This window comes from Natrix helvetica (genome assembly GCF_964273705.1).
Source record: "Natrix helvetica genome assembly, chromosome: 4".
Taxonomy (NCBI): Eukaryota; Metazoa; Chordata; class Lepidosauria; order Squamata; family Natricidae; genus Natrix; species Natrix helvetica.
Window position 1 is genome coordinate 8,394,467 of NC_138550.1, and position 26,898 is coordinate 8,421,364.

The 26,898-nt window shown below is 42.4% G+C and overlaps 1 protein-coding gene across 1 annotated transcript in view; it reads right to left on the reverse strand.

Annotated features, from left to right (window-relative positions):
- ME3 (malic enzyme 3) overlaps positions 1–26,898 on the reverse strand; it is a 124,925-nt gene that overhangs the window by 3,339 nt on the left and 94,688 nt on the right. Inside the window, exons 8-14 of the mRNA XM_081950353.1 lie at positions 15,181–15,290; positions 6,236–6,333; positions 5,079–5,192; positions 3,116–3,221; positions 2,864–3,006; positions 549–722; positions 77–175 (exon numbers count right to left, since the gene is read on the reverse strand). Of these exons, the coding sequence (XP_081806479.1) occupies positions 77–175; positions 549–722; positions 2,864–3,006; positions 3,116–3,221; positions 5,079–5,192; positions 6,236–6,333; positions 15,181–15,290 (844 nt within the window). The remainder of the gene's footprint in view (positions 1–76; positions 176–548; positions 723–2,863; positions 3,007–3,115; positions 3,222–5,078; positions 5,193–6,235; positions 6,334–15,180; positions 15,291–26,898) is intronic.

Here is a 26,898-nt window from a genome sequence, read left to right on the forward strand (position 1 = left end):
TAAGAACGTAGAGGAAGCAGGAGTTTGTTTTCAAGAGTAGGAAGTTAAATCTCAGAAACTTCACAAAACGTCTTACTTTAACGGCAATTTTGAAGGACACGTCTCGAATGGAGCTCAAAGGTGGATAGAGCCTTCCTTCAGCCAGGTTTTCCTCTGTCACCTCTTGTGCAATTGCCTAGGGGAGAAGAAAGGATGTGTGTGTCACCCCCCCGGCCTACAACGTTTAAAAATCTACCACATAAAATCTCATAAATCCCCCCCTCACTCCATGGCAACAACACAATCAATTCAACCACTTGATCGGCGCCATTTTTCTCAGGCCCACTGATGAAACCATGCTTTTAGGGCCCTTCTGGAAAAAAACATGGCCGGGCCCAAACATACCTTGGTTGAGAATGGAATTCCATAGCGAAGGGGCCACCACCGAGAAGGCCTTTATTTTGTGGTCCCGCCAAAGAAACCTCCCCAATCGATGGGACCCATAACATTCCCTGCGCTCCCGTCCTTGGAACTAAAATGTTAGTTAAGTGGAAGAGAAGAACACAAACCTCTGCTGTGGTGAGAAAGATTTCCTCGGTGATGTGACGGACTCCACAAGCGATGATTCCTAGAGCAACTCCGGGGAAAATGTAGGCATTGTTCCCTTGGCCAGGGTAGAAGGTCCGTCCATCGGAGAGAGTCACCTTTGGAAACGGGCTCCCACTGGCGAAGATGGCACGGCCCTATCCAAAGAAATCCAAGATAAAGTCCAGTTGATTTATTATATTATTTTATTATTTTATTTTATTATTATTTATTTTATTTATTATTTTATTTTATTTTATTTTATTATATTATATTATTATTTTATTTTATTTTATTTTATTTTATTTTATTTTATTTTATTTTATTTTATTTTATTTTATTTTATTTTATTTTATTTTATTTTATTTTATTTTATTTTATTTTATTTTATTTTATTATTTTATTTTATTTTATTTTATTTTATTTATTTTATTTTATTTTATTTTATTTTATTATTTTATTTTATTTTATTTTATTTTATTTTATTTTATTTTATTTTATTTTATTTTATTTTATTTTATTTTATTTTATTTTATTTTATTTTATTATTTTATTTTATTTTATTTTATTTTATTTTATTTTATTTTATTTTATTTTATTTTATTTTATTTTATTTTATTTTATTTTATTTTATTTTATTATTTTATTATTTTATTATTTTATTATTTTATTATTTTATTATTTTATTATTTTATTATTATTTTATTATTTTATTATTATTTTATTATTTTATTATTTTTTTATTATTTTATTATTTTATTATTTTATTATTTTATTATTTTATTATTTTATTATTTTATTATTTTATTTTATTTTATTTTATTATTTTATTTTATTATTATTTTATTTTATTTTATTTTATTTTATTTTATTTTATTTTATTATTTTATTTTATTTTATTATTTTATTTTATTTTATTTTATTTTATTTTATTTTATTTATTTTATTTTATTTTATTTTATTTTATTTTATTTTATTTTATTTTATTTTATTTTATTTTATTTTATTTTATTTATTTTATTTTATTTTATTTTATTTTATTTTATTTTATTTTATTTTATTTTATTTTATTTTATTTTATTTTATTATTTTATTTTATTTTATTTTATTTTATTTTATTTTATTTTATTTTATTTTATTTTATTTTATTTTATTTTATTTTATTTTATTTTATTTTATTTTATTTTATTATTTTATTTTATTTTATTTTATTTTATTTTATTATTAACTTTCAGTTTCCATCAGAAACAACCACCTATCAACCCTAAAGCTGGCCTGCCCTATACCATCTTGGAGCTTCAGTGTTGCCACACTGGAGTTGAAGGGTAGGGCGGGGGGAACTGAGATAGCTGGGGTTTTGTAGTCAAAATAAAATACTTTCTCTTGGGAACCAGGGACATTCTCATATCTGGTTGGAAGGAGGAGGAGTGAGGTTCCTATCTTGATTGGACCATATGAATGATTGTTCAGGGAAGCGAGACAAACTTTTACTTTTAATCACTGTATTTTTCAGAGTATAAGACGCACCAGAGTATAAGACACACCGAGGTTTTGAAGAGGCAAATTAAAAAAAAAGTTTTTGCACTCTGCAAACTTCCTAAAAATGGCCAACTTTTTTTCCAATAAAAGGCATGAATAGCCTTTAGGGAGCTTGCAGAGTGCTCCTGGGGGGGGGGGGCTTTTTGCCAATTTTTTTTGCATGCATAGCCTTTAAGCGGCTTATAGCATATTCCTGGGGGCTGGGGGAGGCACAATTGAGCAAAAAACCCGCCCGTTTTTCACTCATTGATGCCCTCCTCAGCCCCCAGGAGCTCTCTAAAAGCCTCCTACAGGCTTCGCATGGCCATTTTGGTGAAAGGGGCGGGGTTTCTGGAGGCAAAAATATGCTGTATTCAGTGTATAAGACGCACCCAGATTTTCAGCCTCTTTTTTTGAGGGAAAAAGGTGAGTCTTATACTCTGAAAAATATGGTAGGTGAAAACCGCGAGAGTTTTTAGAGTCGGTTTTCACCAAGACTGTGCCAATATGATATATCCAATAAAACTATTCTTTGAGGAATTTGCCTGTCTCATTTTGTTTGCAATGGGTGTATTACTCGGAACCCTGATACCGCCATCGTGAACAATGACTGTGGCATTTACTTAATGCCTGCTATTTAAAAAAAAATCGTAAAATTGGGCATGGTCACATGATAATCCACTTCCTCACCATCTCAATTTATGACTGTAATTGTGGACTCAATTATGGTCACACGTCGATGACTACCAGTAGTCGGAAGATTCAATGAGAACAGACTTACGTCTGTCAAACGGTAGCAGTCTTCGGCCGTGCATTCCGCTTTGCTCGTTGGGTTGCTGAGGGCAAACACGATGGGCTTCTCATTGAAGGTCCCCATGTCCTTCAAAATTTGGCGCGTGAAAGCACCTGCCACAGCAGCCACCCCTGCAAGGAAATTGCAGCTTGAAAGTGAGACTCAGCATTCACAACAGGGAGGCCTGAAAACAAAATGGAAGCAACAGAGAAAATTCTGCAAGGAAGCAGGAAGGGTTACCGATAATAGCTGTTGGTTTTATTGTCTGCACCACTTCCTCCAGTGTCTTCACAGTAGGATGGTCATGAGCAAACATCTCCTTCTCGTGGTTCAGATGACTCCTGCCCTGGGAAACAAGTAAAGCACAGGCAAACATATTTCTAATTTAAATATATATATATATATATAAACAGACTAAAGCAAGCCATTTCCCCAACATTGTGGATCTAACGGGGATTAGATTCATGGAACGTGTTCTCAGTGGTTACTCAACAAACTTGGCCTAACTCATTCTTCCTAGAGCAGGGGAGTCAAACTCAAGGCCCGTGAGCCAGATCTAGTCCGCGGAATGCTTTGATCTGGCTCGCAGAGCTGCCCTGGAAACAGTGAAGGATCGGACCGTGGTGCCTATGCCAGCAAAAACGGAGCTCAGGAGGGCTACATGCCCCTCCCCATCTTCATTTTTGCTGGCAGAGGGTTGCAGGAGGCCGTCGCAGCTGAAAACGGAGCTAGGGAGCACATTTGCACTGGCAGAGTGCTCAGACGCCCTTAAGCACTTCCAACAAGAGTGATATCCAGCTGGCTGTGCCCCCCCAATCCCCTCGAGGTCAAACACAACCCTGATGTGGCCCTCAATGAAATTGAGTTTGACACCCCAGTCCTAAAGAGTCACCAAACCTGAGCATTTCCAGAGAGGCAGCTGGTTATTCACTTAGTATGCTTTCTTGGTGGCCATTGTGAAAAGAAAGTCTGAATCACTAAAAAAAAAAAGGCGTAATGGAATGGAAGTTTATCATGGAGAAATCCAATCTAGAACTGAGGAAAAATTTCCTGAGGTGAGAAGAATTTATCAATGGAAAGGCTTAGCTCTGGAAGTTCTGGGCACCTCATCACTGTAGGTTTTCCAGAAAAGATTGGACAGGCATTTGTCCAGAATGAAAAGAATTTCGGTAAAGAATGCGTGAGCAGGGGGTGGACTATAAGCTCCAAGGTCCTTCTAACCCAATTACTATGTTTTTCAGAGTACAAGATGCTCCGAAGTATAAAACGCACCTAGCTTTTGGGGAGGAAAACAAGGGGGAAAAAATCTGCCTCTGCCTCCCAGCAATTTGCCTCCTTGCACCAAACAGCAAACAGTACAGAAGAGATACACTGTTTGTGGTGTTACATTTCAGACTATACTTGTACAGATGCTGTTAAAATTGATGTGGCTTTCTGGAAGTATACATTATTCTCTGCTATTTAAAAGAGCACTGGGCCTCTTCAGATCAAGCATTTATTTTAAAAAGCTTCTTCATTTTGTTAAGCTGTCTAGAACAATAATAAAACAGTCTTTAAAAAACAAGTCTAATAATTTGAACCTCCTATAGGCATTTATAGTTATTGACTTATGATACCCCCTTGCAGCAAACAGCAAACAGCTTGTTTCGGTTTAGTCTGATTAGAAGAAAAGAAAATCTGCCCCTGCCTCCCAGCAATTTGCTCCTTGCAGCAAACACCCTGTTTCAGTTTAGTCTGATTAGAAGAAAAAAAATCTGCTTCTGCTCTCTCAGCAATTTGCCTCCTTGCAGCAAACAGGGTGTTTCAGTTTCAATTTCAGCCTCTACAAGCCCCATTTTTTCCGTTTGCTGTAAGGAGGTAAATTGCTGGGAGGCAGAGGGCAAACAGTGGGGGCTGGTGAGTGGACGGGGCTACATTCGGTGTGTAAGACACACCCAAATTTTCACCCTCTTTGTCTTATACTCCAAAAAATACGGTATTCTATTTTCTAATGGCAAGGGATTGCAAATGGAGAGCAGATGTCTGCAGCATGTAGCAACCAAGCAGGAGTCTTCTAATGGTGGCAACTGGACTATTGGAACTGCCATCATAAGATGTCACATACAGGTCTTATGTCTTATCAACAGATTCACCAATCGCAATTACAGGTGCTATAACATCTCTGGAATCCCTTTGGCATCTGTTTTAAGGGACCGACAATTACCTTGACAATGAGTCCTTTCGAGTCCACCATCCAGATTTTCTTAACAGCTTCTTCTCTGGGAATCCCTTCTTTCTCTAGTGCCATCACTATGAGGTGAGCAATACCCAAAGCAGCCTGCAAAGATGCAAAATAATAATAATCAATTAATTATTTCCTTATAAACAAGAGGAATGAACGAGTAGGACCAGTTCCAATGAAACTGATTTTGAAACAAAAAAGAAAAGTATTCCTTCATGGAAGGGACTACCCTGCGGAACTCCTTACTATAAGACATGGCGATGGCTACTATTTGGCGAACTCCAAAAAGAAGATAGGGATAATTCATGGACAACCTCGCAAGGCTAAGAGGTGGTCACCCCAAACTTTGTAACTCTCAGAAGCAAAAAAAGTCTGTAGAGATTCTCAGTCATCCAGGTCATGGTTGTCCCAAAAGTGATTTTTTCAGGAGGCAACTGGACTTCCTTGTTTTTCCTTTTGAAGACGTTTCTTGCTTCTCATCCAAGAAGCTTCTTCATCTCTGATATGTTTGGTGAATGCTTCCAATCCCTACAGAACTACAGGAACCAGGAGCGCCACTCAAGTGACCCTGAGGACACAGATTAACTTCTGAGTGGCCTCAAGGACCATCTAAAAGGATGCAAATGACCAGCTGTCTGCAAGGAATATAAATCCTTCCATTCCCCATTCTCCTGTCAGAGCTGAAGAAGCTTCTTGGATGAGAAGTGAAACGTCTTCAAAAGAAAAAACACCAAGAAAGTCCAGTTGCCTCCTGAAAAAAGCACCTTTGGGACAGCCATGACCTGGATAACTGAGAATCTCTACAGACTTTTAGCTTTACAACTTGGGATGAGCACCCTTGGAATGGTGTGGGAGTAGGAATGGATTTCCAGAGGGAAAATTGCAGACACAGGAACCAGGAGAATCACTCAGGTGACTCTCAGGACGCAGATAAACCTCCAAGTGGCCTCAACAACCCTCTAAAAGGATGCAAATGACCAGCAGTCTGCAAGAAATATAAATCCTTCCATTCCCCACTATTTTGCAAGAGCAGAAGAAGCTTTTTGGATGCGAAGTGTAACGTCTTCAAAAGAAAAAAAATAAGTTAGTTGCCTCCTGAAGAAGCACCTTTGGGTCTTAGAAGCAAACCAGAATCTTACCTCTCCAGCTCCTTGGAAGACAAATTTATTATCAGAAAGCTTCTTCTTTGTAATTCTTAAGGCTGCAAAGATTCCGGCTAGAGCAACAGAGGCAGTTCCTGCAAAAAGTAAACAAAAAAATTTCCTATCATTGTTGTGGATGGACCTGAGGTGCATACAGGTGATACAAAGAACTTGGGAGTCTTTTTTCCAACAAGCGATGGTCTTTACTGAAGTCCATGATTTATGAGATCAAGATTTTCCCTGGTGGTTGCTTGCAGTTTACAACTTGGGCAGTGATGTTCCGAGAACCTTAGTACCCATTTTTCTCAGTTCTTTTCCAAGGGGCTTCTTTAGAAACTTCTGCAGTGGCTATGGGGGCTGTTTTGGCACCATGGCAGTGCCAACGTTACCAAAGGGGTAAATCCATTGGTCAATGGAGCTGGTGGGACCTCCATCTTCCCATGTCGAAGACTGAATAGACATGATTATCACCTATCACCTATCCCCCTTTCTTATGACCTATCTCCTTTTCTACTTATGACTATAACCTCGTTGCTTGTATCTTTACGATTTATATCGTTTTATTTAGTTTTCTAGTACAGTTTATGTTGATTGCTTATTTAGAATCCTATGTCTTATGGTTTATGATGAATGTATTTTTATGATGACCATGGTAATACAATGCAATACAATACAGTAGCAGAGTTGGAAGGGACCTTGGAGGTCTTCTAGTCCAACCCCCTGCCTAGGCAGGAAAACCTACACTACTTCAGTCAAATGATTATCTAACATCTTCTTAAAGACTTCCAGTGTTGGGGCATTCACAACTTCTGGAGGCAAGCTGTTCCACTGATTAATTGTTCTAACTGTCAGGAAATTTCTCCTCGGTTCTAAGTTGCTTCTCTCCTTGATTAGTTTCCACCCATTGCTTTTGTTCTACACTCAGGTGCCTTGGAGAATAGTTTGACTCCCTCTTCCTTGTGGCAGCCCCTGAGATATTGGAACACTGCTATCATGTCTCATGTCATAAATAATGATTTATCACTTGTAGCTTTTATGTACAATGAGAGCTTATGCAGCAAAGACGAATTCCTTGTGCATCCAATCACACTTGGCCAATAAAGAATTCTATTCTATTCTATTCTATTCTATTCTGTTCTGTTCTGTTCTGTTCTGTTCTGTTCTGTTCTGTTCCGTTCCGTTCCGTTCCGTTCCGTTCCATTCCATTCCACTCCACTTTATTCTGATTTTCTTTTCTTTTCTATTCTATTTTATTCTATTCTGATTTCCTATTTTACAGAGAAAAAGGGGTAGAGAGAGACTGTTTTATAAATGGTCCTTGGTGTGGGCTTGAAGGTCATGCTGATTCTGGTGTGTGACAGTTGAGGTGTGTGTGTGTGTGTGTGTGTGTGTGTATGTTGATTCGAAGGGGTTGATTAAATGACGTCAATTGAATTGTTTGTTTGAGCTGTAAGTGTTATGATTGCTACATTGTGTTAATTGTGTTTTATGTGTTTGCTTGAGTTGGTTTACAATTTAAAACAAGTATTTAATTAATCCTTACATTTGCTGTGAGTTTATAGGATTTTGGAGGCTGTTAATCAGTAAAGTGCAGAGAAGATCAACCAGGATGATTAGGGGACTGGAGGCTAAAACATATGAAGAACAATTACAGGAACTGGGCATGGCTAGTCTAGTGAAGAGAAGACCAGGGAAGACATGATAGCAGTCTTCCAATATTTGAGGGGCTGCTACAGAAAGGAGGGGGGGGGGTGTCAGCTATTTTCCAAAGCCCCTGAAGGCCAGACAAGGGATAATGGATGGAAACTGAGCAAGGAGAGATTCAACCTAGAAAAAAGGAGGAATTTTCTGACAATGAAAACAATCAACCAAGGGAACAGAAATTGCCTTCCGAAGTTGTGAGAGCTTCATCACTGAAGGCTTTTAAGAAGAGACTGAACTGCCAAGTGTCAGAAATGGCGCAGGGCCGTGTGGCGAACCAATGGCACGCATGCCACAGGTGGCGTTCGGAGCCATTTGTCAGGGCACACAAGGTGTGGTCCTGTTAGCTGGCCAGTGCACATGCGTGCGCTGGCCAGCTGACTTCAGCCTTCTTTTCAGTCCATTTTTTATCCACTAGAGGCTTCCTTAAAGCCTCTGGAGTGCAAAAAAACCCGGCCCTATGGGCAAACCAGAAGTTTAGGAACGTACTTCTGGTTTGCTCGTAGGGCCGGTTTTAGCCCTCCAGAGCCTTCAGGAGGCTTCCCTGAAGGCTACAGAGTGTGAAAAACCAGACCTACAGGCAAACCGGAAGTCACTTCCAGGTTGCTTGTACGGCCGGTTTTAGCCCTCCGGAGCATTCAGGAGCCTTCAGGTAGCTTCCCTGACTTCCGGTGACTTCCGGTTTGCTCATAGGGTCATTTTTTGCCCTCTGGAGCCTTCAGGGAAGCCTCCTAAAGGCCCATGAAGGCTCCGGAGGACAAAAAACAGCCTTACGAACAAACTGGAAGTCCATTCCTGAACTTCTGGCTTTCCCGTAGGCCCAGATTTTCGCACTCTGGAGGCTTCAGGGAAGCTCCTGAAGCCTCCGGAGGGTCTCCGGAGGGTGGGGGAGGCTGTTTTCGCCCTCCCCAGGCTCCTTTAAAGCCTCTGAAGCCTGGAGAGAGCAAAAAAAGCATGCCAAAAATGGAGGGCGGAGTGCTGGTCGTGTGCATGCTGGGGTCATGTGCGTAGCATTATGGGTGTGGCACACCTGTGCACGACCCCCCTGTGCTCCCCCCGCTTTTGGCATGTGAACCAAAAAAGTTCACCATCGCTGGCGTAGGGTCTTCTACTTGCATGGCCATGGGGAGTTGGACTAGATGACTTACAAGGTCCCTTCCAACACCGTTAATCTAACTTTGTTGAAAGACCTGGGTTAGCTAAATGTCTAGATTCCCTAAATGTCCGTGAAGATTTTCAGTCATCCAGGTCATGGTTGTCCCAAAGATGCTTTTTCAAGAGGCAATGTCTTCAAAGATAAAACAAGAGAGTCCAGTTGCCTTGAAAAAGCGCCTTTGAGGTGTGATGCCCTATACGATATTTCTAACACAGTTATGTCAAGTTATAAATTCTTCCCACACTATCAAGCATACGTAGCTGGAGTGTGCAATTTATGGACTCTTAAGCCAAATGCATCGCTTAGTCTTAACAGGCTCTCGTTAAAAGATGCTCAGCTCGAATGACCTCGTGTATGTCTGCAAAACCAAAGCAACACAATCGCACCTTTGCATTATAGATGAACCCGGTGACAGCGCTCGCCAGGTGTTTAGACACCTGCTTAACTGGGCCGATTGCAACTGAAAATTGTCTACATTTCTGATGAAGCCTGAATCTATCCGTTGACAAGGAAGATAGATCTAATTCAATCTTGGTAACTCGAGTCAGGAAGTGCGTTGGGTTACATGGTTACTCTGGAAACATTTGATTAGGATAACTTTCCATCCGCAGGGTCAAAGCTGGCTTGCTTTTGAGAAAACGGAGCAAGCATTTGGATAAATGGTATGGTCCAGGGGTGTCAAACTCGATTGGTTGAAGAACGGTTGCAGGAACTGGGTATGTCTAGTTTAATGAAAAGAAGGACTAGGGTTGACATGATAGCAGTCTTCCAATATCTCAGGGGCTGCCACACCTGAGTGGAAGGATTTACATTCCTTGCAGACAGCTGGTCATTTGCATCCTTTTAGAGGGAAGCACAAAGAAGAGGGAGTCAAGCTATTCTCCAAAGCACCTGAGGGTAGAACAAGAAGCAATGGGTGGAAACTAATCAAGGAGAGAAGCAGCCTAGAACTACAGAGAAATTTCCTGATAGTGAGAACAATTAATCAGTGGAGCAACTGGCCTCCAGACGTTGTGAATGCTCCAACACTGGAAGTTTTAAAGAAGAGGCTGGATTTGTCTGAAGTGGTATAGGGCTTCCTGCCTAAGCAGCGGGTTAGACTAGAAGACCTCCAAGGTCCCCTCCAACTCTGTTATTCTATTTCTATTCTATTTCATTGAGAGCCGCGTCAGGTTTGACCTCGGGGGCCGGTGTATGTGGCAGGGTGGGCATGGCCAGCTCGATGTCACTCATCGAAGATCAATTTTTGGCCCCGTTGGCCTCTGGCAGCCCCGTTGGCCTCTTGCAGAGCTCGGGAGTTCCGCGCATAGCTTCTCTGAGCTCCCTTTTCACTGGCAGAGGCACCATGGGCCAATCCTTCCCTGTTTCCATGCAGGGCCCCCAGGCCAGATCTAACCACCCCGCTGGCCGTTTCTGACCCCCAGGCCTTGTGTTTGACACCTCTGGTATGGTCTGCCACCTGTAACTATGACATTGATGCTTGTGACCCATTTTGCAATGTACAATTCCAATAATAAAAATAAAAATAATAATAATTGCAGTCCCGCAAAACCAGTTTATTGAACTGTTTTGGGATTGCGTAAGACCAACAGTGTTTTCGATTTTTGCCCTGCAAACTTAGAAAATAATTCTACTCTGTTCTGAATTCTGATGAAAGGGAAACGTTTTCCAATGCACATTTTAAAGGGCATTTTCCAGCTAGGTGTTAAAAGCTGGGTTTTGTGCCTCCTTCTCTCAGCCGCAGTCGAGAACATATAATGAAGTGTTTAGCCAATGAGAGGCCATTGTGTTGCATTATCTTACATCAAAAGCTGAAGCGTGACACCTTCATTTATTTAAAGAGAATTGATTGCAGGCTCCAGAACGAGCCCAATTTCGCAATTTATACCACACACAAATAAACCCACACACCACCCACACGCAAACACATTTAATGAATAACTGGTTGGCTGTGAAGTGAAGAGAGCGCGTAGTTTTTTCCCCCTTGATTACAAGAACAGAGAAATATGGTCGATGCACCAAAGAAGTTACAGAATTGAGTTGGAAGGGACCTTTTCCCACTCTTAAAGTTTCACACATCCGCTTTCACAAATGCGGTGTTGCGCACATGCGTGCATCCACCATTTTTGTGGCTTGGTTCTGAATGGGCTGTGGCCACGGACTGGTGGTTGGGGACCCCTGATTTAGGAGAGATCTTAATGCATTCAAGAGAACTATTCTGCTACTGTTATCCTATGGCAGTGATGGCTAACCTTTTCGTCGTGTGCACACTCTCACCCATATTGCAATATGCATCAGACACCCCCAGGCCCCTCCCCCCTCTGCATGCATGCGCACCCCCCCCAGCTCCATTTTCGCTGGCAGAGGATTGCGGGAGGCTGTCCCAGCCGGAAACAGATCTCAGGAGCCCGTTTTTGCTGGCAGAGCGCTTGGGCCACCACAGGCGCCCCCGACATGAGTGGTGTAATGCTGGCCACGCCCCCTGGCTGCCCCAACCCTGTTCCCCTGAGGTCAAATACAATCCTGATGCAGCCCTCAATGAAATCAAGTTTGATACTTCTGGCCAGGGGTCAGAAACAAGCGGCTCTGGAGCCACATGTGGCTCTTTCATCCCTCTGCTGCGGCTCCGTCGCCAGTCGGCACCACAATATTGAGAGGAGCTTCCGTTTGGGGGTGTGTGGAAACAGGGCATGCCAGGAGGACACTATAGCAAGGGGTGGGTTTTCCGGTCAGCTCCAAAATTGATAGGGCTTTCGGTTAGGATAGGTAGAGGAAAAAGGACACCATGCTAGAAGGAGACTCTATGGTAGGGATATCGGACTTCCGGGCGGCTTCAGAATTGAACGGGGGGGGGGGGGGGGCTTCCGGTTAGGACCTATGTGGCTCTTTGGGTCTTTAAGGTTGCTGACCCCTGCCCCTGGCTTAGCCTGATTTGTGAGAATATTCAAACATGCATTTCAAAATTCATATTTAACAAAGCTCAGTGCACTCCTCTGTCCTCTTGAGGGAGCTAAGGATTAATTTTTTATCAGCATCGGAAGGACGGACTCCATACAATACAAGGCACACAAGTTTTCGAAAGAAACACTTCACGTTTAAAAAAAACCCATTCTTATAAAGAGAGGAGGGGAAGGAAAGGATGCTAAAGGATGGTATGATTCAACCTTTCCTGCTATGTGGTTTTAAGAAATCTCTACAGTCTTCCCAAGAGTTAGGGTGGGCCTACCTATAATTCTATATTCTCATGACTAAAATCACCAAAAACGTTGCAGGACGGTGTTGCAATAATAAATGCCTGATATGATAACTTTTTTCTTAAATAATGTATCTCCTAGGCCCCATCAGCTCTACTAATTGTTCCCCTGTTTTCCAGTTATGTAATCCGAGACATGAAGAACAAAGATTTATTATGAAAAGCAGGCTCTGCTAATCTCAAAGGAGAAGACTTTTAGGAGCCCCGCAGATGTTTTTAAGTAAGCAATCGGCTATTTAATGTTCGTTTAATACCAAAAGGTCATTCTGCAAAACAAATAGAAATCAATCTTTCCTGCTCAGTGCAATTTGCCAACTATATATATATATATATATATATATATATATATATATATATATATATATATATATATATATATATATATATATATATATATATATATATATATATATAAATCAAGCTTTTATTAATGACAACTTAAGAATCCATTTATTCAGTTGGTGACTTTAAATAAATATTTATGTTTAGTTAATTTAATTTCATTAAAATGGGTGTGTCCAGCCCGCGACTTCTGAATAGCTGGTAATGTGGCTACCCAAGATTGCAAACTTTTAACCTTATTATGTGATTTATGCACATTAGCTATATTTTATATTTTATATGCAGCCATATAAGACAATTCCTCTCCACTCCATTCAACCCAGGCAAACCAAAAGGTTAGACACCCATGAATTAGACACGAGGTGTCCAGTCTTGGCAACTTTTAAGGCTTGTGGACTTCTACTCCCAGAATTCCCCTGCTTGCTTGGCTGTTACTTGATTGGGAAATTGTTTGCTTCTTGATTGTTGGTCCATATTTAATCTTTGTATTAATCTCTGCTCCTTTGAGGGTTGATCACTGGTGAGGAGGAGCTCTGGTCTTTTGTTCCTCTTTCGGCTTGTTGATTATATCTTTTAAATATTATGTAGATGTTGTGTATGTCTATGTGGCTGTTGATGGCTGATTTGTCAGAGTGCCAAGCTTGGATCAAACCAAGTCCAAAAATTCTAGAGCAGTGATGGCTAATCTTTTATGTCACTGGGTGGTGATCTGCACATCAAACCATCTTGTCTGGAACATGTGGCCTCGCTGGCCTCCATGTGCGAGGGAGTGCCGAAACCTGGAAGAGCAGCGTTCTGGCATTCATTTATGCACCAGCACCCAAAGTTCCGGTTTCCGGCACAGGTGTACACCCGACGAACAGCTAGCTGTTGTGCATGCATGCAACAGCAACCCAGAAGTTCGGGTGCAGGCACGGGCATTCGCGTCGGAGCGCTGCTCTCTCAGATTTCGATATTCCCCCGTGTGCGAAAGGCAGCTGGCCAGCGTGCGTGCATGCATAGGGATGGAGAAGAGGAGCCAGTGAGGTTGCGCGTCTCAGGCAAAATGGATCTGTGTGCCACTTCCGGCAAGCGTGCCACAAGTTCACCAACACGGTTCTAGAGGATTCCTGGAAGCCTGGCAACATTAGATTAACAATAAAAAAGCAAACAATAATAATAAACTAACAGTAAACAGCAGCCTAACCAACAGCAGTATTGACAGGGCAAGCACCTAAAACATAAAATGAGAGCAATAAAGATATCACGAGCTCTGCTGTTCTTGTCAGTTTCATGAAAGAAAATGTATAAAAACGTGAAGGAGAAAATGCAAGTGTTTATGAAGATAAAATCCAACTTCCACCTATGAGGAAATACATTCTTTTCATTTCACATTTTGTAAGTGGCTGCCTCTGTTTGTAAGGAACATCTCCAGATATCCAGCAGTGGGTTTCACTTATTTTTACCACCGGTTCGCCGTGTGCTTGGTCCGTGCATGCGCCTGGCCTCCGCTCATGCACTTTGTTCACTCATGCGCTTTCCGCGCATGTGCCCAGCTCAAAAAACATGGCTAAATAGAACAGCATAGCGCCGGGGCGGGTGGCCGTGCCCACCCGCTATCTCTGCTACTGGTTCCCCTGAACCGGTCCGAACCGGCTGAATACCACCTCTGCAGATACTATCTCTATGGAACTTTATGTAAGGATGGGACAAATTGCAGAAAATGTAACTCAACCAAAAGAACATGGCGCCTCTATTTATCCCTTGAAAAGTCCCCCCCAAGTGAAGCTCAGAAGACCTTCAGAGACCTTCTGACGTAAAAAGAGCATGTTGATATGGAATCAGCTGAAGAGGAACTTCATAGAAAACGCCATGCAAGATTGCCACCTTCCATTTTATCAATGAACGGTTGAACGTGTCAGAGGATTAATGACCGGCAGAGACATGGTAACAAGGTCAGCCAATGAACAGGCATAGCAACTAACTCAGCCAATGAGGGATGTTTAGAAACTGAAAACAGTATTTGCTGGAGACAGCTAGGCGCCTGGGCGTGGCTTAGTCCAACAGTTCTGTACTAAAAGCTGCAAGTCTGTGCTGAGAACTAATCTGGTCTGCAATGCTTAACTCTGAACTGAAAACTGTTCTGACCTCTGCTGTTGGTATTGTATATTTACATATGTGTTATATTATATATAAAGAGAAGTTAATACAGTAGTAAAATTCATTTTTTTTACTACCGGTTCTGTGGGCGTGGCAGGGGAAGGTTACTGCAAAATCCCCATTTCCTCCCAATCAGCTGGGACTTGGGAGGCAGAGAATAGATGGGGCGTGGCCAGCCAGAGGTGGTATTTACCGGTTCTCTGAACTACTCAAAATTTCCGCTACCGGTTCTCCAGAACATGTCAGAACCTGCTGGATTTCACCCCTGAGCTAATGAATCCTGCTGAATCAGTTACCTCTCTGTGCTTTCTGGATTTGATTTCGGCAACAAACTCTGACAGAACGCCTTACCTTGAATGTCATCATTGAAAGTGCAATAACGGTTGCGGTATTTGTTGAGTAGCCGGAACGCGTTGGCATTGGCAAAGTCTTCAAACTGAATGAGACAGTTCATTCCGTACCTGCAGAGTGAAAAAGGAATAATAATCGAGAATAATAACCATTGTCAGAAGAATGAATGGGAAAAAACACCGGCAACTTGCTGGCAGGAAGAAATAGGAAACTCTCTTCACAAACCAATGTAATAAAATGTAACCTTGGAAGTTGTAATGCAAAAATTGCGGAGGACACCAAATTGGGGAAAATCTGAAACAGAGAAATGTTGGCATTGATAGGCTTCCACAGAGACAAATATAGAGGGTCCTTGACTTACAACATTTGATGTGTGACTGTTCAAAGTTATAACGACACTGAAAAAAGTGACTTATAAGCAGGGGTGGGCTTCAAAAATTTCAGCAACGGGTTCTCTGCCCGGTTGCTGGGTGGGTGTGGCCATGGTGGGCATGGCCTAATCAGCCTCCTGCACCACAGGTGTGTGTGGTGTGTGTGTTTTCATCTTCCCCAGGGTCTGGAGGCTTTCCTCGGGCCTCTGGGAGGGCAAAAACTGCTTCCCCCAGGCTCCGGGGCCAATTTCTGGCCTTCCGGGAGGCCCATTTTCCACCTCCCCAAGCCTCCGCACAGGCTCCGCGCACTTACTTCACATCCAAAAAGGGCCACGTGGAGACTCCTGGGAGGGGCAGGGCAGGCCAGCCAGGGATGGGTCATTAGTATAATTGAGCGAGTCCAGAGGTATTTCAAGAGAAGAGTCCTCCACTCCTCTGCTCGCAACAGAATACCTTAGGCCACCAGACTTGAAAGTTTGGGCTTAGACAATTTAGAACTATGCCGCCTTCGGTCTGACCTAAGCGTAGTCCATAAAATTATTTGCTAAAATGTCCTACCTGTCAATGACTACTTCAGTAATAAAGGATTGTTCGAAATGACCATCAGATCATTAGTATTTCTTATACAGTAATTAACACACTCTGATGCTAAGGAGTTCTACTCACCCTCCTCACCTGAAAAGAACTCTGTTCCAACTGCAGGTTGCCTTATATTAACATGCTCTGATGCTAAGGAGTTAGACATTCTACTCCCCCTCCCTACCTGAAAAGAACTCTGTTCCGAGTGCCAGTTGCCTCACATTCCGTTACCTCAGTTCAAACTGGCAGACGTTCCACTCCTTCACTCAGGAGCGGTCCGGAGCTCCTTACAGTACTAAACGTTGGTACCTCACCAAAATGTCTACACCTTCCACCTATAGAACTGCTTCCAGATTCAAGGCGACGGGAGCAATATTCCCTTATGTGTTTCAATCAGCGACCACCACTGAACCAACGGATTTTGAACCGATTTTCTCCTGCAAAACGTGATCACAGTTTCGTTGCAAAGCATGGGTATCCAGCTAGTAGCCCATATTTCGGTAGAGAGAAGTTCCTTGAAGATGGGGCTCCAGCATGGGTCTGAAGGGTCAGAAGACAAAACCTCTGGTCCTGTTGACCCATCCAGATTGGATCTTGAAACATTATCTCAGGAAACGTATATTCACCTTCACTCCTGAGATGGTTTTTGGTTTAACGGGCTCTGTGAATCCGCCCTCTGAACCCACCAGAGCCCACTGTAACAACATTGCCAAAAAGGCCTTAAGAGTTGTTAACCTAATCTTGCGTAACTTCTTCTCTGGTAATATTGAACTGCAAACGAGGGCATACAATTTACATTTGCTAGACCACGGTTTCTCAACCTTGGCAACTTGAAGATGTCTGGACTTCAACTCCCAGAATTCCCCACCCAGCGAATGCTGGCTGGGGAATTCTGGGAGTTGAAGTCCATACATCTTCAAGTTGCCAAGGTTGAGAAACACTGTGCTAGACCAATTCTCAAATACAGCTTATCTGTTTGGAACCCGCACTGCATATCAGACATTAATACAGTTGAGTGAGTCCAGAGGTATTTCACGAGAAGAGTCCTCCACTCCTCTGCTTGCAACAGAATCCCTTATGCCACCAGACTTGAAATTTTGGGCTTAGACAATTTAGAACTACGCCGCCTTTGGTCTGACCTAAGCGTAGTACATAAAATTATCTGCTAAAATGTCCTACCTGTCAATGACTACTTCAGCTTCAAGCACAACAACATGCGAGCACACAATAAATACAAACTTAAGGAGAACCGCTTCAAACTCGATTGCAGAAAATACGACTTCAGCAATAGAGTGGTCAATGCCTGGAATGCTCTACCTGACTCTGGGGTTTCTTGCCCAAACCCCCACAACTTTATCCTTAGACTGTCTACTGTCGACCTCACCCTATTCCTAAGAGGTCCGTAAAGGGGGCGTGCATAAGCGCACCAAAGTGCCTACCGTCCCTGTCCTAATGTCCCCATTTATTCGTATCCATTTCATGTATTCATAATCAGGTTTATACTTATACTTATGTTATCTAATTCATGCTTGATGAAATAAATAAAATAAAATTAACCCAGCACACACAAACTCTGGATTATATGACAGACCCTCGGAGGATTCTTTTGAAAGACCCACTCATGGAAAAAAAATGTTTCTCTAAAAGCACATGGTGAAACAATCAGCACTTTGAATATATAAGGCGAATAATTGGAGAGATGGCGCCGATGTGCAGAGACTTAACGTTGAAAGAAAAACGTGATGAATAGACGCCTTCTGAATAAGTGGCCAAGGGAGCATCTCATGAAAAGAGAATACATTGCCTTTGGTTCCCCAACCTAAGCAATAAAACTTTGGCATGGCAAAACAATCTTCCATTCAGCACCTCCAACTCTTCCTGAAAGCCTGACGTAAAAGGCCAGAATAACATGGAGGGCTTCCCATCGGAAACCGACACCAGGAAAATCAAGCTTTATTTCTACACAAGCTATTGAAAGCTCCATTCATCACTGCATTAAAAAGGTTCCTGGTTTTTGTTAGTGTCTCCCAGGTGTATATATTTTTTGTCTTGTTGCTATTTGTCAGGATTCCTCCCCCTCCCCTGCTAAAAGTGTCTGTCAGCAAGAAGACAAAGGCAGCTGCCTTTGTGGACGCTTGCTAAACATTCAGACAAGTAATTCGGTCCCGGTTTTGCTCCTTGATTTAAAAAAAAAAATTGGAAGAGAATAAAATATTTACCTCTCCGAGGGTCCTTCCATCTCACCTGTTTTTTGGACGGGCATCTGCTGTTAAAGAGCTTACAATCCATGCCGTACAAAGCATTAAAAAAAAAAAAGTTCCAACAAGGGAAAGCATCAAATTCCTGTCAGGAGGCTACAGGTCTTACTGCATCTACCTTCTGGATTTGTTAAGTGAATTTGGCCCCGTTTTACCACTTTTTTTTGCCACCGTTGTTATGCGAATCATCGCAGTTGTTAAGTTAGCAGCACGGTGGTTAAGTGAATCTGGCTTCCCCACTGACTTTGCTTGTCAGACCCCCCGGGATGCTGCAACCGTCAGTTACCAAGCCTCTGAATTTCAATCACATGACCAATGGCTGTTCTGACCTAGGCTTCCTTAGAAAGCAAGAAGCAAAGTCTTGATTCCTGCAAAACCTCTTTCATTTACACGACTGTGAATTCCTTTCATTCACAGTCAACAAGGCTTAGCAATCAGTCTTTCAGAGGAATGTTTATCCACACGCACCTTATCTCGTTTGGAGGGCTGCCAGATAACTAGTTTCCAAACGCAAGGCAAGGCAAACTTGGCACAGAGTCTCTTAAAGTCACAGACAAACTGTTTGCGTCCCTCCAAACGGCAGTAATTCCGTGAGCAACTTACCCCTGGGACACGACTTCGCAACTAACAACAACCACCTACAAGAAAGTTCTCTAAACTTCTAGTAACAATATCAATGTATTCAGAGCTCAACTCCTAATGATTATCTGGATATGCATCAAGCAAAGTTGGCTAGGTATAACCACTTATAAGAAAGGGCTTCTTCTTGTGCCATATCCATAATTGGACGCTGACGATCATGTTGGTGATTAGTGATCCTATTTTTATCAACAGCCACACAAAAATTTGTCCAAACCAGTCCCTTAGATTTTGAAGCCATGATGTTCTTGTGCCTGGATCTCGTTTGCTTTCAATCTTTCCTTGGAGGATTAAGTGAAGGATACCAGAGGTGGTATGCACCAGGTTCTGACCAGTTCTGGAGAACCAGTACCGGAAATTCTGAGTAATTCGGACAGGGGTGGATTGTTGCCAATTTGACTACCGGTTCGCAACCTGCGCTCAATGAGTGTGCATGCTATTCAATGTAAATTGTTCTTCGTGCATAAGCAGAACAATTCACAATGAACTGCGCACCTGCAATCACTAAAAACCAAAATGACGGCAGCACAGTGGCGGCGAGGGAACTGGTTAGGGGGCATGGCAGGCCTGGGTTGCCGCCAATTCTGCAACTCAGGCATGAATTGCACTTCCAGTTCGGTCAAACCGGGCCGAACCAAGAGCAACCCACCTCTGAGTTCGGAGAACCGGTAAATACCACCTCTGACTGACCCCGCCCCTATCTATTCTCTGCCTCCTGAGTCCCAGGCTGAATGGGAGGAACGGGACACTTTGCAATATTCTTCCCCTGCCACGCCAACCAAGCCACGCCACGCCTCGCCCACCAAGCCACACCACGCCCACCAAGCTACACCATGCCCACCAAGCCACACCCACAAAACTATTATTAATTTTTTTTTGAATCCCACCACTGAAGTATGCCATATTTTTTTGCATCACATGTCTGAAATAGTCACTTTCACTTTTGATGGTCTCCCTTTGCTTTCCCAGGCGGGTTATCACCTCTTCATTTCTGATTTTGTCAACCCAGCTTATACCCAACAGCTGCCTGTAAATCCACATTTCGAATACTTCTAGTCTCTTCAAGTGGCTTTCTGTCCGAGACCAACTCTGCCCTCCATAGAGCAGGATAGAAACGATGTAGCATCTGACCAGCCTGATTTTCAATCTTAGGCTTATGTTGTAATTTTCCATTTTGAAGGCTGCTGTTCGAGCTTTCTCTATCCTTGTCTTTATTTCAATGGTCATGTCCCAGCTTTCATGCAGATTTGAAGAAAAGAGGTACCGTTCTCTAAATTGGCCCCTGTTGACGCCTTTTTAATTTTAAGATGAAAACTGAGGACAATTCCAGCTTCTAGCAATTTCTTCTTGCAAATTAGTGTATTTATCCCCCAAAAGAAAATAACCCTGAATACAAGACAGCTGCCCATATAAAGAAAGCTTAGATGAGATATAAAAGGAACACAGACATAAATACACCCGCAGAATTCTCTTATGCCACCTGTCTTACCATCTTGTAAGCAGTGTGGAAGAGATTTCCCTCCCAACTGATGGGTGCATACAGCTGAATGCATGCATGCAAAAAGCTGGTACAGTGTTTAAGGAAGGGGTGTCAAACACAAGGCCTGGGGACTGGATCCGGTCTGTGGGGTGCTTAATTCTGGCCCGCGGATCTAAGCGTGCGGCACTCCTCCAGCTCCATTTTCGCTGGCAGAGGGTTGCAGGAGGATGTCACAGCTGAAAATGGAGCTCAGAAGTCCATTTTTGCTGGCAAAGTGCTTGGGCCGCCACAGGCATGGCCCTAACACAAGTGACATGCTGGCCACGCCCATCCTGGCTCCCTGAGGTCAAACACAACCCTGTTGTGGCCCTCAACAAAATCGAGTTTGACACCCCTGGTTTAAGGAGATAGGCCAGGATGACAGACCGCAGTTATGCTACTAACTGGCCCAGTCGTTCTTTGCAGCCTGACTTACTTGCACAAGGGTGGAGATTCTCCATTTGCCACCCAGAAGGGCTGGAGAAAGGCAAGGCATAAATCCGGCAAGTGTATAAATACTGTAATGACATCCACATACTCTTAAAGAAGTCCAGACAGGACAAAAAATAAAGTTTTATTAAGGATTAAAATGAAGTAGTTTATATAAAATACGATGCTGCATCTGGAAAAATATACATGCTAAAATTGTCTCTCTCTTTCTCTTATAAATAGACAAAGAGACTGTAGAAATCTAATTTCATCATGCACTGTAATAAGTTTAAGAGCCTCATTATCAGCAAGCGGGCGTAAATAGACTGCTAAGCTGGATTGGATAGTCCGTTTTTCCTGCTCCAAATTTAGGCAGAAAATGTGGCAGAAAGCCATGAAATATAGACTCTGTCATGCCTGCAAGCCATCTTTCCTTTTGGACTTCAGGCCTGCCACACTTTCTACTGTCTACTTTCTATTGTGGGAAAATGGGAGGGGAGATTATATGTAGCGAAAATCAATTGATGAGGAATGGGCAGAAAACGGGGTGCGCGGAGGCTGAAAATGGGATGTGAAGGCTGAAAATGGGGCATGTGGAGGCGGCAATAGGCTATGGCGATCCCTGCAGCCTGAAACAGCTGATCATCGGGAGGCCAATACAATTGACAATCAGCTTCTGCTAATCAGGCTGTCCTGAAGCTGAAACTGAAACGGACTGTTTGCTGCAAGGAGGCAAATTGCTGGGAGGCAGAGGCAGATTTTTTTTCTTGTTTTCCTCCCCCAAAGCTAAGTATGTCTTAAACTTTGGAGCATCTTCTACTCCAAAAAATATGGTAATCATCAAGGGTTGAGATTTACTTCAGGGAGAATTGACCTTGGGAACTCTTAATTTCCAGGCAGTTTTTCATCTGAACTCAACATTTTTCGCAAACAGATTATGCCTATCAAGGAGATAAGCAGGTAGAAATTTTTTTTTTGACCCAAAAGGAATTTTTCCATAAGGAGAGATAGTGCGATCTGCAAGTTTCCACTTGCACTCTGATACGGCTTCATTACCTCACAAAGTACCAGGTCTTTGTTCTCCTGAGATCAAGGGGATTTAAATTAATCTTTTACTTAAGACTCACTCCATTATTTCTGGGCTAACGTTTGCTAGATGTAGCTGAAAGTGTGCTGAGCACCAGAGACTGGGTTTTGCTTTCAGAATCAGAATAAGAGAATTGAAAGGGATCTTCGAGGTCATCTAATTCAACCTGCAGCCGGGGGCAAGGATACTCTTGCCATCTTGGACAAATGCCTGTCCAGTCATTTCTTGAAAACCTCCAGAGAAAGTAAACCTTCAAGAACAAAATTAGTGTGATATCAGATTCTAGCCATTACATTAAAAAAAATTGTCTGTCTGTCTGTGTTTCTTTCTTTCTTTCTTTCTTTCTTTCTTTCTTTCTTTCTTTCTTTCTTTCTTTCTTTCTTTCTTTCTTTCTGTCTGTCTGTCTGTCTTTCTTTCTTTTCTTTTCTTTCTTTCCTTTTTCTTTCTCTTCTTCCTTTCTCCCTCTCCTGCTCTCTCTCCTTCATCAGTTCCAAACAATTAGACATCTTTCATTCATAAGCGCACCAACGTGCCAACCGTCCCTGTCCTAATGTCCCCATTTATTTGTATCCATTTCATGTATTCATAATCATAGTTATACTTATATCTGTTATCATATACATGCTTGACAAATAATAATAAAATAACATCAAATATCCATAACATCCTTAGATCCAAAGTTTTTCTCTTTCATGAACCCATAACCTTCTTTAGTTCCTTCCTTCCTTCCCTCCCTCACTCTTTAAAAGCCTTTGCCGACTCCTGGTGCCCGCTGGACAGATTCTTCCATTTTCCTTGGCAAACTTTTTCTGAAGTGACGTGCCATTGCCTGCTTCTTAGGCCTGAATAGCCCAAGGTCACCCAGATGGCTTTGTGCCTGAGACAGGAACTAAGCGTCACTGTTTATTGTTCCATTTACAGTATTTTAAAGTCACCTACATCACGCCTTCTACTTCCAGCTCCCAAGGTTGCCCACAGCAGAGGCGGCCAAGGAGACGTCGTGATAAAAGATCTGCAACATATTCTCAGCTCCAGCAAAAACGGACATCATCAACAAATACCTTTTGTTGGAGTACGTTTTCAAAACAGACGGATAACAGATAGCTGGCCTGGGATACTCTTCCTGACATATAACCTTATCCTGGGCTTTTATCATGACGGCTGAATCTGGCTTTAGGTACATAATCTCAGCTGCTTTGCCTGGCCCTGCCATTTCTCACATCATCACCCGTCAAAGACTGGCAGTCAACCAAAGAAAATGGCACCATTACTTGAGGGGCTTCTCCAGGTCAATTAATAGCGCCGCCTTTGCAAAAGACCCCGCCAAGGGAAGGAGATATCAATCTCTTTCCGTCTTAACTCCTGAATTGATGAGGTTGAAAGGACAGTGTGTGAGGACTCCTTGATTTTATCACTCACCAATGTTCTGTCTCGGGACAGACGCCTGGGCAACTCACCAGACAAAACCAAATTAAGCTGAAAACCGAGAGCGGCAATTGGCATGTTATTCACGTGCTGAACAGTTGCTGCGATTCAGATCTTTGGCAAATTTTCTTCCAGCCTTTCAAAATGTGGATTTGAACCCTGGGTAGTCCTCAGACCTACAATAATTCATTTTCGTGACCGTTTTCCCCACTTTTGACCGTTGCATCATGCTCCCACATGGTCAGGGGATGATTTATAATCGGATGCTTGCCAACGGACTCATATTTATGATGCTTGCAGTCAGTGGTGGGATTCAAATAATTTAACAACCGGTTCTCTGTCCTAATGACCAGCTGGGTAGGCGGGGCTCGGTGGTCATGTGACTGGGCGGGCGTGGCCAACTCGACATCATTCACGTCGATGGGCGCTTTGCCTTAGCTGTTACAATGTACTAAGGGTTAACTGGAGAGGCAGTTTCTGTAAGCAGGGCAATAAAGATGAGGCTAGAAACAACTCCAGAATGTTTCCTTCCTGCCCTCCTTACAGGATTAGCTCTGTAAAGTGGGAAAACAAAAAACAAAATGAGATTTCTTCCAACAACTGGTTCTCCGAACTGCTTAGATAGTTAACAGCCAGTTCTCCCAAATAGGTGTGAACTGGCTGAATCCCACCACTGGATGCAGTGTCTTGGGGTCATGTGATGCCTGTTTGCGACCTTCTGAGTCAATGGGGAAGCCAAATTCACTTAGCAACCTTTCAGTTCCTAATTTAACAACTGCCAAGATTCTGTTAACAAAGGCGACAAGAAAAGCCATAAAATGGGGAAAGACTCACTTAACACATTTCTCACTTAGCAATACAACTTTTGGGCTCGATTGCGGTCGTAAGTCGAGGACTACGTGGTGTAGGTTTCCTGCCTAAGCAGGGGGCTGGACTAGAAGACCTCCATGGTCCCTTCCAACTCTGTTGTTCTATTCAATTCTATTCTACTACCTGTGTAGCTTTGGGTCTGAAGATTGTTATGGAAAACCATGATTAAGGGCGAATCTTGTTACCTGAAGGAGTTCTGCAAATCTTCATTTTGTAGGCAGCTGGTCCTCTGACAAGATCAATATCTATCCTTAAAAGTTTTTTTAAATAAAAAGTTCTCTAACCCCAATCCTGCATCCTTCACACTTCCAATCCACTCTTCTTATGTCTACCTGCTCTCCCTCACCAGCTGAGTTTGCTATTCCAGAAAGATGCATAAATTATCATAAAGAGCAACAAAGATTTTAGGGGACTGGATGCTAAAACACATGAGGAACGGTTGCAGGAATTGGGTATGACTAGTTTAATGAAAAGAAGGACTAGGGGGGACATGATAGCAGTGTTTTCCCGAAAATAAGACAGGATCTTATTTTCTTTTGACCTCCGAAATAAACACTTGGCCTTATTTTTGGGGAGGTCTTATTATTTTTGAGGTGCAGGAGGCAGCGAGTGTGGTCACCTTATGGCTGCTGCTGTGTTGCAATATTTTGGGGGGAGGGCTTATTTTCGGGTATGGCTTATTTTAGCGCATGAGCTCAAACACCCGATTGGACTTATTATCCGGAGAGGTCTTATTTTTGGGGAAACAGGGTAGCAGTTTTCAATATCTCAGGGATGGCCTCAAAGGAGGTCAACCTGGTCTCCAAAGCACCTGAAAGGCAGGACAAGAAGCGATGGATGGAAATTTCCAATCAAGGAGAGGAGCAAGCTAGAACTAAGGAGAAATTTCCTGACAGTGAGAACAATTAACTAGTAGAACAGCTTGCCTCCAGAAGTTGTGAGTGCTCCATCAATGGATGCTTTCAAGAAGAGACTGGACAACCACTTGTCTGAAATGTTATAGGGTTTCCTGTTTGAGCAAGGGATTGGACTAGAAGACCTCCAAGGTCCCTTCCAACTCTCTTATGTATCTTGGTTCTAATTATTTGGTTGCAATGCTATAACTGGTGCTGACACTATTCTTCTTATGGCACCATTTCAGTAATAGCAGGTTCAATGCATTTAATAAACAGTATCTATTTGTAAAACTCTACACTATTAAAAGTCCTTTTAAGATTCTAATCCTAAAAGAGGTCAATCCAGGATAAAGGACAACCTGGAAATCCCAAAACCATACATAATGGTGATTGAGGATGATTGAGGATGAGGATGATATCAATTTATATAGCTGTCCACCAAGATTGGGGAGTTGTAGAACTGGACACGAAAGAGACTATTTTAACTTGAGCACTTCCTCCCCATCAGCCGAGGAATGTCATTGGCAGGAACCAACTGGAGGACATATAAATTCCTTCTATGACGTGAGATGGAGTCTTTTGAAGGATATGGTCCCAAATAAACCAACTTACATTGAAGTTTCTCAGGAAAGCCAAATCTATTTTTTACTCCTGGAGGCACATTTGGGAAAAAAGTCAGGTGGCTCCTGGCTCAGCTTCCTGCCCAGGGAGACCAATCTTTCTATCTTGTTTTGGCAGGCATAAAAAAAAGACATTTTTTATTTGCTAAGAAGCTTTCCAGTTGATTTACTGCTAAGTAGCATTTCAATTAATTTATTTAGTTTCAATTGATGTATTGCTTTACCGAAACCCTATTTCATTTCTAATTTTGTCATTTTTAAAAATTCAATAATATTTTAGTTGTTGACATTTAACGTTTTAATTATAATCTGGCTGGGCTATTATTTGTAAATTGTTTCTTTGTGGGTTTAGACCAGTATTCTTCAACTTCAACAACAAATTCCAGATATGTGGATTCCAACTCCTACAATTAGGGGAGTTGAAGTTCAACTAGTTTATATAGTAGTTGTGAAACATTGATTTAGATATTGGGGTTTTTTGGGTAGAAAGATAAAGTATTAAATAGTGAAGAAATAAGTAAGGGACCCTCTGCACTTCAGTAGTCAACTGAAGGGATTAAGCTACCGTATTTTTTGGAGTAGAAGACGATCCAAAGTATAAGACGCACCTAGCTTTTGGGGAGGAAAACAAGAGAAAAAAATCTGCCTGTGCCTCCCAGCAATTTGCCTCCTTGCAGAAAACAGCAAACAACCTATTTCACTTTCAGCACAGCTCGATTAGCACAAGCAGCTGATTGTTGGTTGGATCGGCCTCCCGACCATCAGCTGTTTCAGGCTGCAGGGATTGCCACTGCCTATTGCCACCTCCGCGCGCCCCATTTTCGGCCTCCACATCCTGTTTTCAGCCTCTGCATGTCCTGTTTTTGGCCTCTGCGTGCCCCATTTTCTGCTGGTTCTGGGTATTTATTTATTTATTTATTCGATTTATCAGTCGCGCCCTCTCCGCAAAGGGACTCGGGGCGACGTACAATCAAATATATAGGCGTGTGGCATGGAGGAGGTAAATCCATCAACATTTAACAATT